General features: G+C 39.6%; 1 protein-coding gene across 1 annotated transcript in view; it reads right to left on the reverse strand.

The window, feature by feature from the left end:
- Positions 1-16,829, reverse strand: part of LOC116880666 (spermatogenesis- and oogenesis-specific basic helix-loop-helix-containing protein 2-like) — a 50,919-nt gene extending 34,090 nt beyond the window's left edge. The window contains exons 1-2 of the mRNA XM_032879945.1: positions 16,757-16,829; positions 7,398-7,612 (exon numbers count right to left, since the gene is read on the reverse strand). Coding sequence (XP_032735836.1) covers positions 7,398-7,612; positions 16,757-16,804 — 263 coding nt within the window. The 5' untranslated portion in view covers positions 16,805-16,829. The remainder of the gene's footprint in view (positions 1-7,397; positions 7,613-16,756) is intronic.
- Positions 16,830-17,162: the final 333 nt, after the last annotated feature.

The following is a 17,162-nucleotide window of genomic DNA, read 5'->3' on the forward strand; positions in this document are numbered from 1 at the left end:
AGTGACGTTCCTAAAGTGGGTGGGTTTCACATAATTAATTGAAGATCTAAATAGAACAAAAAGTCTGAGTAAGAAGGCACTCCTCCAGCCTGACTCCAGAGCTGAGACATTGGCCTTTTCCAGCCTTCAGACTCAGACTGAAGTATCAGCTATTCTAGGGTGGTGAGCCTGCCAGCATTTCAAATGAAATTTAATACCATCAGCTTTCCTGGTTCTCAGACCTTTGCATTCTGAATGACTACATATCAGCTCTCCTGGATCTCTGGTTTGCCAACTACAGATTTTGGGACTTCTTGGCTTCCATAAAGTCATGAGCCACTTCCTTAAAATAAATAAATTTCTCTCCTCCTTTATCTCTAGGTACATGGACAGATAGATGATAGATCGATAGATAGCTCGCCATCCTATTGGTTCTGTTTCTTGAGAATCTAATCTGATTAATACAGCCACACTGTTTATCCATTCATCTGTCTGTCGACATTTGGGTTCCTTCTCCCTCTTGGCTATTGAGAATAGTGCTGCTGTGAACATGATGTGAAAATATTCCAGAAACATTCTTACAGATACACCCAGTGGAATGTTTGGCCAAATGCCTGAGTACCCATGGCCCAATTAACCATCACAGTGTTATATGCATACAATGGAGTATATTATCCAGTCTTTAAAAAGAAGGAAAAGATGTTAAATGTGTTAAATGCTATAATATGGATAAACCTTGAAGACATTATGTTAAGTGAAATAGGCCAGTCACAAAAAAGTAAGTACTGTATGATTGTACTTATAGTATCTCAAGTAGTCAAATTCATAGAAACAGAAAGTAAAATGGTGGTTATCAAGAGATGCAGAGAGGGGTAGAGGGAGAGTTGTTTAATAGGAATAGAGTTTCTGATTTGCAAGATGAAAATGTTCTGGAGGTACAGTTCACAACAATGTGAATACACTTAACACTACTGAACTGAACACTAAAAAATGGACAAGATGGTAACACTTGGGTTATGGGATTTCAACACAATAAAAAAATACCCTCTGTAAAAAAGTTATACATGGATTTTCGACGATGCAAGAAATTGGTACCCCCATCCCTCATGCTATTTAAGGGTCAACTGTATACATAATTTATATATCTGAGTCATATACTATGAGAACCCACTAAGTGCCAGACTTGTGCTAGGCTCTAGGGAATATCATGAACAGACAGGAAAACAAGGTCTCTGCTCTCATGAACAGTTTCTTGAGGGGGTCGGATGTTGAACAAATCACTGTAGATAATTAATTAAGTAGCCAAATATGTACCTGGTGTTGTGAAGAAAAGTCATAGAGGCCAGTGGAAGGACATAACTGGGAACTACCCCACTCTGCAGCCTCAGGCTTCCAGGCAGAAATGCCTCTGTGGCTGATTAGGAGTTAGCTTTACACAAGGTAGAACTGGGTGGTGCTGGGGTCAGAAGCAGATAAGCAGTAAACTACTTTCTGTTGGCCCTGGGAAAAGGCCCTGGAATATAGAGAAAGTCAAACAAGTCCAAGATAGTACAGAGTCTCTAAGGGAGAGACACATAACATAAGACCAGAGAAAGTATGTAGACCTTTAGGCTCAATTAAAGATTTGGTATTTTCTTAAAATGGACAATGGGAAGCTATTAAGCTATTAACAGGATTATATTTGCATTTTAGAAAGACCACTCTATGATGGGGTGGACGGAGGATGACAGCACAGTGTAGATTTGGGAGACCATATTCCAAGTACACAGCCAAGAACTGATGGTAGAGTAAAGTAGACATACCAGAGAACTTTCTTTAAAAAAAAAATCAAATAATTCAGAATATTTACTAATTACTTCAAACAAGCAGGACAGTGCTAACATATGACATGCACACAACTGAGATTTCTTCAGGCTTGATTCTGCTGTATGAATTCTGAGGAGTTTGGGCCAAAAGAGAAAAAAAGAGAATGCACATTTCTATGAGGAAATGAGAAGCTCAGGCAGACGTACGACCATCAAAACAAGCAATATGCGGGAGGGATCCTAGGACTGACTGACGGACCAGACGTGGAGGTAAGAAAGGCACATTAGCTTACTGGTGTGGGAGGGCATGGTAGCATGGAGGGAGATAAGAATGTCACCTGCCATGATGTAAGCATTTCATGTATAATTTTAAGTGGGATATGATGGAGGCATGATAACGAGATGGGGAAATGGAAGTGGAAAGGAAAAATGAACTGAACAAATAGGACCACAGAAAGAATTGTCTAGCTCAACTTCTGAAATAAAAAATATTTTGTTGATTCACAAAGAGAAATTATAAGCTAAAATACTCTAGAATTAGAGAATTTTAAATAAAACAGATTCTTTGCTTTTAGAAATATTCTGTGGCTGTTTTTTTATTTTACAAATTGACATTACCAGCACAAAAGCAGATTAGACTTGGATAGTGAATTTATATGCCCTCACGACGACTTTCAAATTTCAAGCTTTACATCGGACAGAGTTGGAATTCCTGGATTTTTGTCATTAGTACAGAATCAATTACCAACCCCAACACTTCTCCTGCCAGTGAAACTCTAATTGTGATGCTGTACAGGAGCTCCACGAACCAAGAGAATTCCCAGAATCCAACACTCTGGTCCGGTGCTCAGCTGCTCATTCACATTCTCTACAGATTGATAAGCTAAGGGTTTCCAGGATCACAAAAAAAAAAAAAAAAAAAATCCTCTTCTTAATGAATGAATGTTCCTTAAATCTAAGCAACACAGAAATAAAGCAAAAATCTCTTTCATCCACCTCAATTAACAGCACTTCTTCCATATACCAAAATCAAATTGCAGGTTTTGAGGCCTTACGAGTAACTTCTCAGTTGAAATCTCTTGGGCTTTAAAAATTTGCAATTCACTGGGGGACAGTTCATTTCTCTTCATGTTCCATATACCACACACCATTTAAATATCGATACAGTTCCTGAAACCATACTCTACAGACAAGACTGGATGTTGATATTCTAGTGTCCCTTCCTATGCCCGTCTTTGGTATCTCTGGAGCTGGAGAAATAAGCTCAAACCGCAGCAGTACAGATCCCCAATCTTGCCCCTATGCCCAGGTCTGGCCCCTGGTAGCTGAAAAAAATAAAAAAAGTTCGTATAAAGTGACTTGAGCTGAGTCATACACACAGCTAATTAAAGAACCTCAAGAAAGCCCTAGCCTTGGAAATCTACCATCTAATAAAAGGACCAGTGGTGTCTTACAAGTCCCTGTGAAGCCAGGGGAAACTTCGGGAGTACAAGGACTTCAAGGGACAAAAGCCAGTGTCGCTTTTGGGTGGTAGCCTTCTTGAGTACAATTATCCATTACGCCATCTGGAGCCATTATGCCATTATGCCATATCCATTATGCCAACTGGAGCCAAACTAACCTGGCTGGCCTATTTGGGACTTGTAACAGATAATGTTCTTTGCTAATGACTTAATTAAAATAACCATTTTCAATGAGAAAATTGAGAGCTTTACACGGGAAAACGTTAAGTTCCCTTGCTCCTAATAGGGCACCTGTGATAAAATCTAGTTGAGCTCTGAGGGTTTGTTCTGTTGATAGTGATGGTTGGTTTGCTCTGTTCCCATTACGCTATTGCCGTGAACCTAAGTCAGGGTCACCACATTTACACTCAACTGTCCGTTTATAGGATTATGTTTTTAGCAAAACTACTTTGATATTTTGTTGTTATTTTATCATCAAGCATTCAGGGGCTGGGTCATGCCAACTAACTAGTAAGATTTACTGAGTTGCACTGTCAAGTCAAAGATGTTTTGGAATTGGGGACACAGACGGACAGCTTGTTAGATAGATCCCTGTGGCTCACAAGATTAGGTTTTCTTAGTGAAGTAGTAAGTCAACTGATCAGACAATTGAAACTACATGGGAAAAATAAAATCAGATCCAAACTTGATTTGTAGCCAGAACAGATGGAACCACATTCTGCATTCCTCTGCTACTGCTGAACTACTCAAAGCTCACAAGCACAGAATTCTAAGGACTACAGAGACATTTCATGGAATGGAAAAATCACAATTTCAGACAGATCCATACATTGTCGATGAGTTTAAAACATATTTTAATTTTCTATACCTGGCTTTGGAAGATAAGGTATCAGGATGTATTTGAATTATCAAGTGTCTGCTTTTTGAGTGGAGTGCAATTTGGAAGTCTGAAGCCAAGCATATGAATCCTAAGACTCTTAAAACATTCTATCAGTGGGTAGTATTTGAGTTCATCTGGCTCAATAACAATGTATTCGTAAAATGAAATCAAATTGGGGAGTACTATTAAGATCATTAACCTATAATTGAGATGTGCCATAATTCTTTTTTTTTAAGATTTTATTTACTTATTTGAGAGAAGAGAGTGAGTCAGACAGATTGCAGGGGGAGGTGCAGAGGGAGAGGGAGAGCAGGGAGTCCGACACAGGATGCTGGAATCGTGACCTGAGGAAAGGCAAATGATTAACCGACAGAGTCACCCAGGCGCCCCTAAGATGTGCCATAATTCTTGAGAATGTCAGCCTGTAAATTACCAATATTTTTATGAATGATTAAAAGTGATCATTGATTAGTTCTAAACTAAAAACATAGTTCTTATATAAGCATAAATTTAAAAATCCTAAATAGGCTGCTTACATTTTATTCTAAAAAGAAGCCTAATGTTATAGCTAACAGGCTATATACTTCATTCTTATCTTCAGTAGAAATCCATATGTACTAAAAATATATAGATTTGTGATTATGGGCTGTAATACTGCAAATAAATGGGGACATTTCTACTCTACATTAAGCTTCTTACTAACTGGTGAAATGTATAAAATACCTAGAGAGAGAACATAAACAGTTGTGTATTTTGCAGAACTCATCCAGATTTTGAGACATTACAAAGCAACAAGGATGTAAGAGGGAAAAATCTAAAATAACAGCAAAAGAAAAGCTAAACATTTCGTTCTGGTTTGCACATTAAATGTCAGCTCCAACTCAAAAGATACAGTGCTTTAGGAATGATGAAGGTTTAAATGCCTTACAAATGGGGCAGTAAGTTTACAGGACTCATTAAGAGAAACCACAGGTTCAAAAATAGAAACAAAAACACGAACATGTATAATCCCATGAGAGTTTAAATAATTCATAAGTCATAAACTCATAACAGTTCTGAGGGCAAGAAAGGGAATTCCAGGGACATCCTAAACCTCTGAAGCTAGCATCACGAAAGGCAAAGATTCCACAAAGAAAACTACCCCTTTTTTAGGGAGGAAGGCAAAAGCTAGAAGGCAATGTCTGCACTGAATGGCATTTCTCCAACACACCCACACAGTCGTTCCGTCATACCCCAGCTAGGTACTGGGTACTATACTATATACTAGGTATTAGCAGAATAAGAGACAAGAAAAACATATCCAGGTGTTTTCAAATGATCCTCTTTTTCTTTTGAAACAAATGTTTTTATAGCAAAACAGAACTACCATATGCATTTCTGTATATTTAGTACCTTTGTCTACCTTCTTTTCCCTGCGGAAAAGTCGTCAGCTGTGTTATTCAGAGCAAAGAAACCACCAGTGGGGAGAACCCACACAGGTGAGTATCAAACGGGGAGTTCTCTCCTCTAACCTTCTAGCTTTTAATATTTGCAACTAGACATAAAACTTGTTCTTAAATAGAACCATAATCTTATTCTGTTCAAAATGTAGCTTCAATGCTAGCAAATACAAAGCCTTTACTACAGTCAGAGGGACCTGGCTAGGCTCCTACTCTTGAAATGAAGAGAGAGATTAGCCACACCAATTTGTCCAGTACTCTTCCAAAACGCTAAGTATGTTTGTACGAAGTGTGGCAAACATTAAGGGTGCGAAATAAGGGACTTCAGCACAGAAGCCAAGTAATTACAGACTTTTACAAAGAACATGAAGAAAAAAGAGTTCTAGTTTGAGTTTTGTAAAAGTCAGTCATGTGGCCTTAGGCAAATCCCTTCACCTTTCGTCATTTGTCATGTAGGGATGACAAAATCCTGCTCTACCTTCCTCATAACACTGTTGCAAAAGTGTTGAAATACAATAAATGCGAAATTATGATGAAGTCCCAGCCAGGGAACTCTATTCATAGGAGTCGTTTTTTAAAGGTATGTAATAAAAGAGGCATATCTTCAGAAGAAAGACAGTTCACAACATATCTTGGAAATGAAATCCACTTTGAGGTAGTTTGCCTGATTTGTCTAGAGTGCATATTCCCAGTGGAAAGCCAAAAGAAATGCAGAGGATCACCAGTTCTAAGAAACCTGCAGAGCTGCATGTCTCTCTTTTTTAACAAGGAACTCGTCAATTTGGCTTCTTCCCATTTCAACTTTTCTTGGCCCCTAACAGAACAGGCTTGCTCCTTGTTATTCAGGGATAACAACATTGTCTCTGACAGAAAGGCCTGTCCTGTAATTATTACAAGTCCTTCAATATTCTGATATCATCTGTGATTATACTCGCTCTCTCAAATCTTCTCATAGACGGGGAAGAAATTCGTTTTGACCTAACCTTGTTTAAAAACACCCCAAATGGGGGGTGCCTGGGTGGCTCAGTTTGTTGAGCATCTGATTCTTGATTTCGGCTCAGGTTATGATCTCAGGGTTGTGAGATGATGCCCCATGTCAAGCTCTGAGCTGAGTGTGGAGCCTACATACGATTCTCTCCCTCTGCCCCACCCCCACCTCTCTCAATCTCTCTCTCTCTCATTAAAAAAAAAAAAATCCAAAATGGCTCAAAATCCTATGTAGTCAGGCAAGAAAGCACACCTAACTCTCCAACCACCAGACTCCAGACCTCTAGAGCAAAGTGGGTCAAACAGCAGAATGTCTATGGAGCTACAAGATGAAGCAAAAGTATTGGATGTAATATAGATCTGGACTGGACGGATCTGGAGAGCCTTGAGGCTCTTCCACATTAGGACATCTTTGAACAAGATGATTTTAGTCCATTGCTAACATGACATAATGCTGAGAGTGCTCCCCTGCTTTAGTATCTGCCATCACAATTAACGAACCCTGAAAAGATGTGCCATTTTAAGTGACATAGTTATTAAAAAGGAGAGTAGCTGTGGGATTAAAGTACTATATACCAAATAAATTTCTATGACTAATTAATTCTCACATTCTCACCCATATCTATTACTTTTCAAATTAAAATGATAATTCTTATAATAGCATGTCAAACTGGCAACAAAAACAATAATATGTGTACCTATTCTGCCCATGAAAATATCTCTCATCTTAAAAATGAGAGCATACACAGTACCATCTTTTAAAGTTTGTGTTTTTTTCTGTACTAGAAATGGGTTTTAATAAAAACTATTATAAAGGTATAGAGTCAAGGTTTTTGAACTTCACCTAATTAATTTGATAGCTCCCAGCAACTCGGCTGTTGGCAAAGAAGTCATCTTCAGGAAAACCATGTCAAATGGGCGGTCCTTCAGCAGTGCGGCTGCCTGCCCCACATCCCTGATGGTTATGGTGACTTTTGCAATATTTGAAAAGGATTTCTGTGCAATATCTGCCAGGTACTGAACAGTGAGGTCTCCAACTAACAAGAGGTCTATTTTTGCCTGAAAGAGAAGGAAAAAGGCAGAAGTACCACATAATTAACATTTGAGCATAGAGAAAATGTCATGTACAAGAGGATACAATAAATAAAGGTGATAAAGAACACAACGACTGACTCTACAAGTAGACTGAATGGTCCACTAGAAGCATCTCAGGGACGGGAACTATTAATTTCTTGCCTTCAGTACCTGAAGTCATGAATGGATCTGAAGGTCATGCTATTTTAAAAATACTTTTGCGTACAAATGGTATTCTACTATGGTTTTCGCACGGGTTTCTTTCTCATCCTAGGAACAACAGATAGGATTCTTAAGTCCCAGTTTCCCAATCACTCATCCTGCTCAAAACTTTGTTTACTAGTGAGAAAAACAAACTGGTAGCTCTCCCAAACCATTTATTTTTATGAAACATACATTCCAGAAAACACAGTAAGCTCCAAATTCCTAAACTCCAAGAGATATGCATAGTATTTTCTCTAAATGGAATACACATGCTATTCAAAACCCAATATTTGGGGGCCAAAAAAGCATCTTTCTTTCCTTTTGGGATTATTTTCAAGCATATTCAGTTAGAAAAAGATATAATTTCCATCTTTACATTTTCCTACATTTTATTCTCTACAGTTATTGAACACAATCCACTAAAACTGTCAAAGAACAGGGATGCTTGAATTAATGCAAACAGTCAGGAGACAGTGGGAAATGGCAGGCCACAGACAGGTCCATGTGAGAAAACAGATTTGGGAGCTGACCAGACTTGAAGCCTAAAGAAGTGGGTCCAAGAGTTGGAAACACCTATGAAGAGAAAGGCAGCTTGCCAAAGACACAAATCTGCAAGGCAGGATGCTGGGAAGGCTGTTCCACCATGGGGGTTCCACTCCCCTTCAGCCTGGTTTCCCAGGGGTGGGTGGAAGGAAGATCTGAGGTGCAAGAAACTAGTCAAGTTCAAAGTAAGCAAAACTTTGGCACTTCCCATTTCTACCTGCTTTCTAATTTTCTTCCTTCTTCCGTTAAAAAAAAAAAAAAAAAAAGTGTATCTTCATTTACTCATTTAATCCCCTCCTTAGAAGCAACTACTGTCAATAGTTTGGTCTATATCCTTCCAGGTAATTTTATATATACACCTTTTTTTCCACGAAGGGGTTATTATATTTTTAAAAGTAGTTGCTTTTCTCACAGTAGTTCAACAATTCCTCAGGCCTTTTTTTTTTTTTTTTAATATTTTATTTATTTATTTGACAGAGATCACAAGTAGGCAGAGAGGCAGGCAGAGAGAGAGATAGGAGGAAGCAGGCTCCCTGCTAAGCAGAGAGCCTGATGCGGGACTCGATTCCAGGACCCCGAGACCACGACCCAAGCTGAAGGCAGAAGCCCAACCCACTGAGCCACCCAGGTGTCTTCCTCAGGCCTTTTTAAATGTTATCTTCATATGGATTCTACACATGTTCTCATGTTTGGTCCTAGATATTTCAAAGTTCTGGAGTCACTGTAAAGGGGATAGATTTTCTCACTCTCTGTATTTTCTAATTGATTACTACTAACACAGAGACTACTACTAATTTATGAAGAATTTGCTTCAAGAACTTTATGGTACTCTCTCTTTAGTTCCAATATGTTTTAGTTGATTCTTTTGAATTTTCTAGATATATAATCATATTGCCTTCAAAAATGACATTTTGAGGGGGTGCCTGGGTGACTCAGGTGGTTAATGGTCAGACTCTTGATTTTGGCTCAGGTCATGATCTCAGGGTCATGAGACTGAGTCCCATGACAGGCTCTGAGCTGAGCAAGGAGCCTGCTTGAGAGTCCTTCTCTCCTCTCTCTCTGCCCCTCTCTCACCCTCCAATTGTGAGTATGCATGCACACGTGCTCTCTAAAAATAAAATAAAATAAAAATGACACATTTGTCCCTATATCCAGAATTTATGCTTTTATTCGTTGATCTTAAAGCACTGGCTAGAACATCCAAAACAATGGTGAATAGTAGGACTGACACTAGGCATTCTTCTCTTGTTTCTGAGTTTAGTGGAAATAATTCAATGTTTTTGCCACTAAATATGATACAGAAAGTTTCTGGTCCAAACCGTCTACTGAATTAACGAAGTTTCTATTTGGAAGCTAAGAATTTTAAATCAGAACGAGGTGCTGAAATTTACCAAATGCTTTTTTGGATCAACATAATTATACTTTTTTCTCCTTTATTCTATATTCTGTTAGGTAGTGAATTACATTAATAGATTTCCTAATGTCAAGCCATAATTCCCTTGCTGGGATAAACCTATAACGTGTAGACTAAATTCAATCATATTATTTTAGATTTTTCCATCTATGTTCATAAGTAAAACTGGACACAATTTTGTTTTATTGTATTGTCTTATCTGGTTTGGGTATCTCAGGGTCATGCCAGCTTTGAAGAATGAAACAGAAAGTTTCAATATTGTTCTATGGTCTTGAATATTTTATAAAAGAGAATTACCTACTTCTTAAAATTTAGATAAACATGTCTGCAGAATCTGGGCCTGAAGCCATTTACAGAGATGGATTTTAGAGTACCTTTTACAGTTCTTAATGACTACCAGTAAATTTAGATTTTCTACCTTAAGTGAATTATGTTCACATATATATATTTTTTTTAATTCATTTTATTCTCTTTTTAAATGTATTAGTTTTTAAATGTATATAATATTTATTATGTGCATTGTTATTCTTGCTTTCTAACTGGAGGGTAATATATAATTAAATTTTCTTATCTTCTTTTCCTTGGCGATGCTTTATCAGAGGCTATAACTGTGTGGTCCACCCTGATAGCCACATGGGGCTATTTAGATTTATGTTAACTAAAATTAAAGTTTGAGATTCACTTCAGTTGCACTAGCCTCATTTCAAGTGCTCAATATCCACGTATGGCAAGTGGCTGCCGTATCAGACAGCATGATTATAGAACACTGTCATCACTACCAAAAGTGCTATTGGATGGCACAGTCCTCCAAGTGGCACTCTGTTGTCCCCCAAAGATTTTGATATATATTGTGTCTATGTTCATTCATTGTTAGTTTGTAATTTCACTTTATACTTCCATTTTAACCTCAGAGTTCCATTAAACACCTACCTGAACTGTTTTCAAATTTCAACAGTATGGTGTTTTTGGTTTTGGTTTTTAATTTTTTTGGCTATTGACTAGTCACTCATTTCTTATTTCAGTGCATTGTTAATGCAAATGTATCCTACATGACTTCTTCTTAGAATGCGTTGGTATTTTCTTTGTGGTGTGATACAGTTTTTGTTAATGTTCCATGGATACTTGAAAATAATGTGTATTTTCTGCTGGGCACATATGTGCTGGGCATGTATTCTCTATTTTTTAGACAGAACTTATTGTTTTGTTTCTTACTTTAGGTCTACTTCATCTTTCAGTTTATAAGATGTGGTAAAATCTTTCCTAATTATAGTTTGTGAAGTTATAAATTTCTCCAACTACAGACTGTATCTAATTTTGGGTTAGGTATATAGAGGTTCATGATAATTATACATATTCACATAAAAACATAATTTATAATATTTGATATATATTATATAATAACCTAAATGTTTATATAACATATTTTAAGTCTATAGATCATACGTTGATAATTTTATGGGCAGAAAACTATATATTTGAAATATACTTCTTTGTCCTTTTTAATGTTTTTCACTTGAAATTTTTTTCTAGTATATAGTCATTTTTCATATCTCTTTATTTTGAGCCTTTCCATATCATTTTAATTTTGTGTGAATTCTGTAAATAGTATATATCTGAATTTTTAGGTTTCTTTCCATAATCTGTGATTTTAATATAGGAATTTAATTATATTAATGCATTAACTAATGTACATTAACTATTATCATATAATATCAATTGTAAAATTTTTATAACTTAATGTGAAATGGTCTTATTCCCTTCATTGGTTATTTCATGCTTCCCATCCACAGTAATTATGTTTCTTTTTCCCATGCCTTCTGTTAGGCTGATTGGATTTTCCTTTTTCCCTCTTTCTGTTCCCATAAGACTTCAGGAGTTAAACCCCTTAATTCTGTTACTTAAGAGTGGCATTAGGGCTCACAATTCAGTGCTAGTTTTACCTGGTAAATATTTCCAGGGTCAAAAATCCCTTGCCTCTGAACCTTGAAACTATTGGTCCATTTTCTTCTAGCATCCAGTTGTTGATAAAAAGAATAAGCTGCTTTGTTTTCCCGTCTGTGCTTTTCTCTTTGCTATCAGTTCTGATGGTTTTCTAGGATTTGTCTGAGCATAGTTCTTATTCATCCTACTTGGCTCTCAGTGGAACTTTGGCTCTGTAAGTTTCCTTCCATTTCCCAATTCCCTCTGTCTTCATCCCTCCTTGGCAATTTCCACTAGACGTGGGACATCCACAATTGATCCTTCATGTCCCTGCTTTTCTCAAAGAGAGTTCCTTAACTTCATTTTTTATATCACCAGCTCATTCTTCAGTCCTTCCAAAGATTTTTATGACTTTAGTTCATTTAATGTGAATTGCTCACTTCTAAGATTTTTCTTTTTTGGTCATTCCTCATAACTTGCTATTTTTAGGATGTGATACCCTCACTGAGAATACAAATCAGAATTTTAGAAGTTTTTTCTATTCCCTTAATAACCTGTCTCTGGAATAGTTGTGTCTAGTGTCTGCATTTGTGTCTAGTTCTGTTAATGTCTGGAGATCCTTGGTTATCCAGACATAAGTATGAATCAAGGACGAAGTCATCATGTACAAGCAGTCTCCCCATTGGCTGCTTCCTTGAAGGGACAACTGTGGGCTTGGTGTGAGTGGGTAAGACAGTGGAAGCAAGGCTGGAGACCAGAGAGCCTGAGGCCAGCTCACTGTCAAAATAATAACGGAAGGCAATACTCTGAAAGCCAAGTACTTTAGTCTATTTCCTTCCCGGGCAGACCCGCCATTCCTTTATTTCTCCTGGTCAATTATAAAGTTCTGGAAATTACCAACACTAGGAACCCAGGTCCCACATACAGTTCATTCTCTTCAGGATGAAGTAGGGGTGAGCTGGGAGAGTCTAGGGGCCCACCTCACCCAGGTGATCTGCATATACCTAATTCATCACCAGGTGAGCCCACTCTGGTCAACTTTCATCAGTTTCCTCTAACATTCAGCCTCGCCTACCACTAGAATTGTTTTCCCTCTGACTTTCTTCTTTAGATCTTTTAAGCTGTGGTTTTGTACTTTTCTTTTAGTGGCAATTTGATCACATCTGCTTTCTAAATTTCAAGTTTCCCTGTGGAATTTTTTTTTTTTAAGGGTCAGAAAGAAGCTGCTTTAAGCCAAGATTCCATGAAGTGCTTGTACATTGCATTTGGTTAAGTGAACCTTGGACCTCTAATTTAGATTACCTGCTGCCTCCCCCTCCCCGCCGCCCCCCCCCCACCCGCCACACACACACATTCCCTTTTTTCCCCCATATTTCCTTGTTGAAGGTATCGGCTCATGGTTAAGTATGTCCTACTGTAGGGTCTGGGTTGGACCAGGAGGTTGATCTGTGTGCTCTATTCACCATCAGGACCCAGTCTCATTCACCTGCCCCACCCTGTTTTAAACAGGTAAGAATTCAAACTCCTTAGCATAGCCTTTCAATAGCTTGTTATCAACCCATGTCACTAGCCTTATTTCCTTCTATTTCCCTCAAATGTCCTTTGTTCTAAGAAGGCAGCATAACACTTGGGAATTTCTACAGTACAGAGTATCAGGACCCTTCTAGAATGTTCCTTTTCATTTTAAAAACATCCTCCATCTCCAGTAGCACTTTAGGAGCAATGTGGGACTCAAAGGTGCTGCAATGCCTTTGAGCTCAGATTATGAATCTCCACTGTAGCACAGGGCTTCTTCTATACCAATATAGTCCTTTGTGAACCAAATGCCAAGAATTGTAATGGTCATTAACAAGTGATCATAAAAGGAGTGATTATGGTTTTGCTTTTTAATTAACGTGGTTAACTGAAGCAACCTATGAATGTCCAAAACTAAGCTATCTACTACAGACAAGGTGACCATTTATCTTCTAAACTGAGACACTTTTGAGAGGGAAAGAGTGCTATTAATAATTGCACTAAAATAATACATATAAACAAAGGTGTACTGGGCTATTAATAACCTGTAAAACTTTCTACTACCAACATTTATTTTCTCTTTCCTTTAAAACATCCTGCCACTTTGCATCACTTAAATATGATGGTTATCTATATTCTCTCCCCAGAAAGAATTGAGCCCCTGCTGCATGGCAGATGCTGTGTTGCAAATACAAAGTGAACAGACAGACAAGGTCCCTGCCTTCATGGGGCTGACATTCTAATCCTTTTTTTCTGCTGCTATATATAGCTTTCAGTCTTCAGAGCACAGAAGAATCATGTAGAAGCCTCAGTTCTACCAAAGCTACTACTGATTCTTTTTCAAGAGCTGGATGCTGTGGGCAGAGGGCAAAGGCTTTCGAGGCACACAGACCAGGTTCTGTTTCCTAGTCCAGCTACTTACTAACGGCTTTGAGTAAGACCCTTGTGATCGTCGTCTGGAAGGTGATAATACTTAAATCCCAAGGCTGTTACCCTGTTAGTACGATGTCCTGTACTTGGTAGTTATGGCCATGTTTTCTGAAATAATACCAAGCCTGCACACAGAAAACATCCAGTCAATCGGATGGGGAAGGAAGTAAGTGGAATTAAAGGGGGAACATGTGTCCCCATCAAGTGGTGAAAACCGCCCTAAATCAAATGGCTCTTTCACTATGTTGAGCCACGGAGAAGGGGAAACAGGGCCCAAAGAGGAGAAAAGCCTTAAATAACAGAAAACAGCGGCTAGCTTGAACCCTTTCCTACCAGTGCAGATGCTTCTGACTGTAGGATTCCCCCAGAAGGGGAATAAGTCAGTGGCTAAGAGCAGGCCATGAGGGAGATCCGAGAGGAAAGATCCAGAAAGGGATAAGGCCATACAGCACCACTAACAGGCCGTTTTGCATAAACGTCTACAGTTCTGCGCCATGATGCAAGGCACTTTACAGAGGAGCATGAAATAAAGCAGCTCTGGAAAGAACTTATTTGCTTTCCTGCCAAAGGCTTCCTTCCACCCTGTCCTACAAAACTGGTGCCATAGCACACGTGGAATGTTAACAATCAGACAGATTAGAACACCGCCCTAGTCCACTATCCTAAGGTAACTTGAATTAACTGAATAGCTTCTAATCAACTTAAATCTGAATATTCATGCAGTTAAAAATAACTTGTTGGCAGTGTAATATGAACATAGGTGATGAGAAGAATCCACTGATAGGAATAATAAAATGAAAACGAACAAAACTTTCTATGACATTTTGCTTTGGGAAACTGCCTTTTTTAGTACATCCAAGATTTTCACCTGTGAGCATCACAACTTCGACTGATGGTGGGACTTTATTACATGGGAAATTTTTTTCTATTTGAATTGCTTACTGCACCATTTTTTTTTTTTTTTTAAACAGAAGCAATGCATATACATTGAGAAATACTGGAAAATTTCTTTTAAAAAAGCCTAAAGAGGAAATAAAAAGTATTTTTAATTCCACCTTTTTCAGAGATAAACACTGCTAACACCTTGGTATAGATCGTTAAGGTGTAGGCAGTTTTTAAATTTCGACACAATCGTCACCTCTGTTCTATATCCACTCAGTTTGATTTCTAAATCACAACATCACGCAGGGCACTCCAGTCTCCACCATGTTTAAAACACTGGATTTCCATTTGCAATCTGCAGCAGGCTAAACCCTTAATTAGTAACAGCAGGTGATGAAGTAGTTAAAGCAAATCACTCCTCCATTTTAGTGAGTTGTTATTTATGTCACTCTTATCACCAGGAGCAGAGCTGACGAACAGCAGCAGCTGCATGGGCTGGTACTCTCACAGGGCAATTGTTGGCCTCTGGTTTCCCCAGGAGTCAAGGGATTTAAACAGCTCTATCTGGAGAAACTGAGCAAGCTGCTCTTCAAATGCAAACAAAAGGTTCGGTTGGGGCTTCAGACTTAAGGGTAGGAAGCCTCAATCATCTCTGCACAACTAGATAATCAGATATTTTATGCAGAATTTCATTTTGTGCAGCTTTGCCTAATCCTGCACCATAAAATACTATTTTTCCTTCGAGTTTAAATTGGTGCGTCCGTTTTGAAATAATTAAGAAAAACGATTAAACTGGTCTGCTTCAAAGTGGTCACTTCAGAAAGCTTGTGCTTAAGGAATGAGGAGATTTAAGTACACAGAACATTCTCAGGGCTAACAAAACTTCAGGCAGCCCAAAAGTTTTGCTTCTCCTATTTCTCTATCCAGAAATAAAAAATAATAAGAAGAAAGCCAACACCAGCTTGCCTTGCTTTCTGAAGTGGGCGAGGCTTTATGCTCTTTTAGAGGGCTAATCATCATCAACTAACTTCCTCCCTTCCTGCCTCCCTCCCTCTCTCCTTCTTTTTTTCTTTCTTTTATTCTAAACCAGTCATGGTTTTATGCTTCTGCTCAGGGGAAGATAAATCAGGTGCTTTCAAAAGAGGCCAGTGGGCTTTTTGAGTTCCCCGGAGGGTGGGAGGACGTGTGAACAGCACAGATGCCTTTTCCCGCCAACGGGCTTTGGTTTCCAGGCACAACTGCCGGTTTGGGTGTAAGCCTGAGGAAGGACATGCAAGGACTTTTTGGACCCAATGCCCGCAGGCGAACTGAAAAAAGCATGCCAAGCTGTGCAGAGACAAGCATGCTCAAAATAAACTTTCCCGTGTTAAAAACACTTTCCTATATTCAAAGTAAAACCAAAGTTGTCGTCATTCACATTCTGGAATACCTACGAAGTTCCGCTCCCGGGTAACCCTCCCAGTGGCTGGCTTGAAAATTTGAGTTTGGCAAGCGTCAAGCGCCAGAGAGGCATGTCTGTGTAACAAAACCGCTCAGCCGGCCTCCTCTCCGGCCTCCCGCCTCCGGTACCGGCTCAAGCCCCTGGAAGTGGCCCTCCTGGAGCCGTGCTCCTCGGCGTCCCCCAAATGAGAGATGCCTGTGCGGGCCAAGAGGGCCACCGGGCTCAGGGCCCGCGCGCGGTTACAAACAACGCAGCTGCCTCCCCTTCCTCCTCCTCTTACCTGGCCAGAGATTTGGCCGCGCTCTGGGCGGATAATTGAGGCCGCCATGGCCCGTTGCCCACGTGCGGGGTCCTGGGGCAGCCTCACCGCAGGAGAAACTCGGCCAAGCCGCCGCGTCCTGGCCGCCCGCTCGGCCGCACTGATGGCTCGCGGTCCGCAGCTGTGGGTGCGTACGCCCCCACCCCCACCCCTAGCCCCGGCCTGCCTTAAAGTGGCCCTGCTGCCCCGGCCTGGGCACCTGGGGGAGCTGCAGGCTGCTGGGAGGGGCCCTGCGGGACCGGGGCTGGGGGAGGGGCTGCGGGGGGCTCCCAGGGAGAGGGCTGTCCAGAGTGTCCTGAGGGGTCCTTGGTAGACCCTGTCACTGCGTCACTGGCACGCCGCCCACACACAGTTCCAGTCCCCGTAA

The sequence above is a fragment of the Lontra canadensis genome, unplaced genomic scaffold, assembly GCF_010015895.1.
Source record: "Lontra canadensis isolate GAN:19392208 unplaced genomic scaffold, GSC_riverotter_1.0 scaffold67, whole genome shotgun sequence".
In the NCBI taxonomy this organism is placed as follows: domain Eukaryota; kingdom Metazoa; phylum Chordata; class Mammalia; order Carnivora; family Mustelidae; genus Lontra; species Lontra canadensis.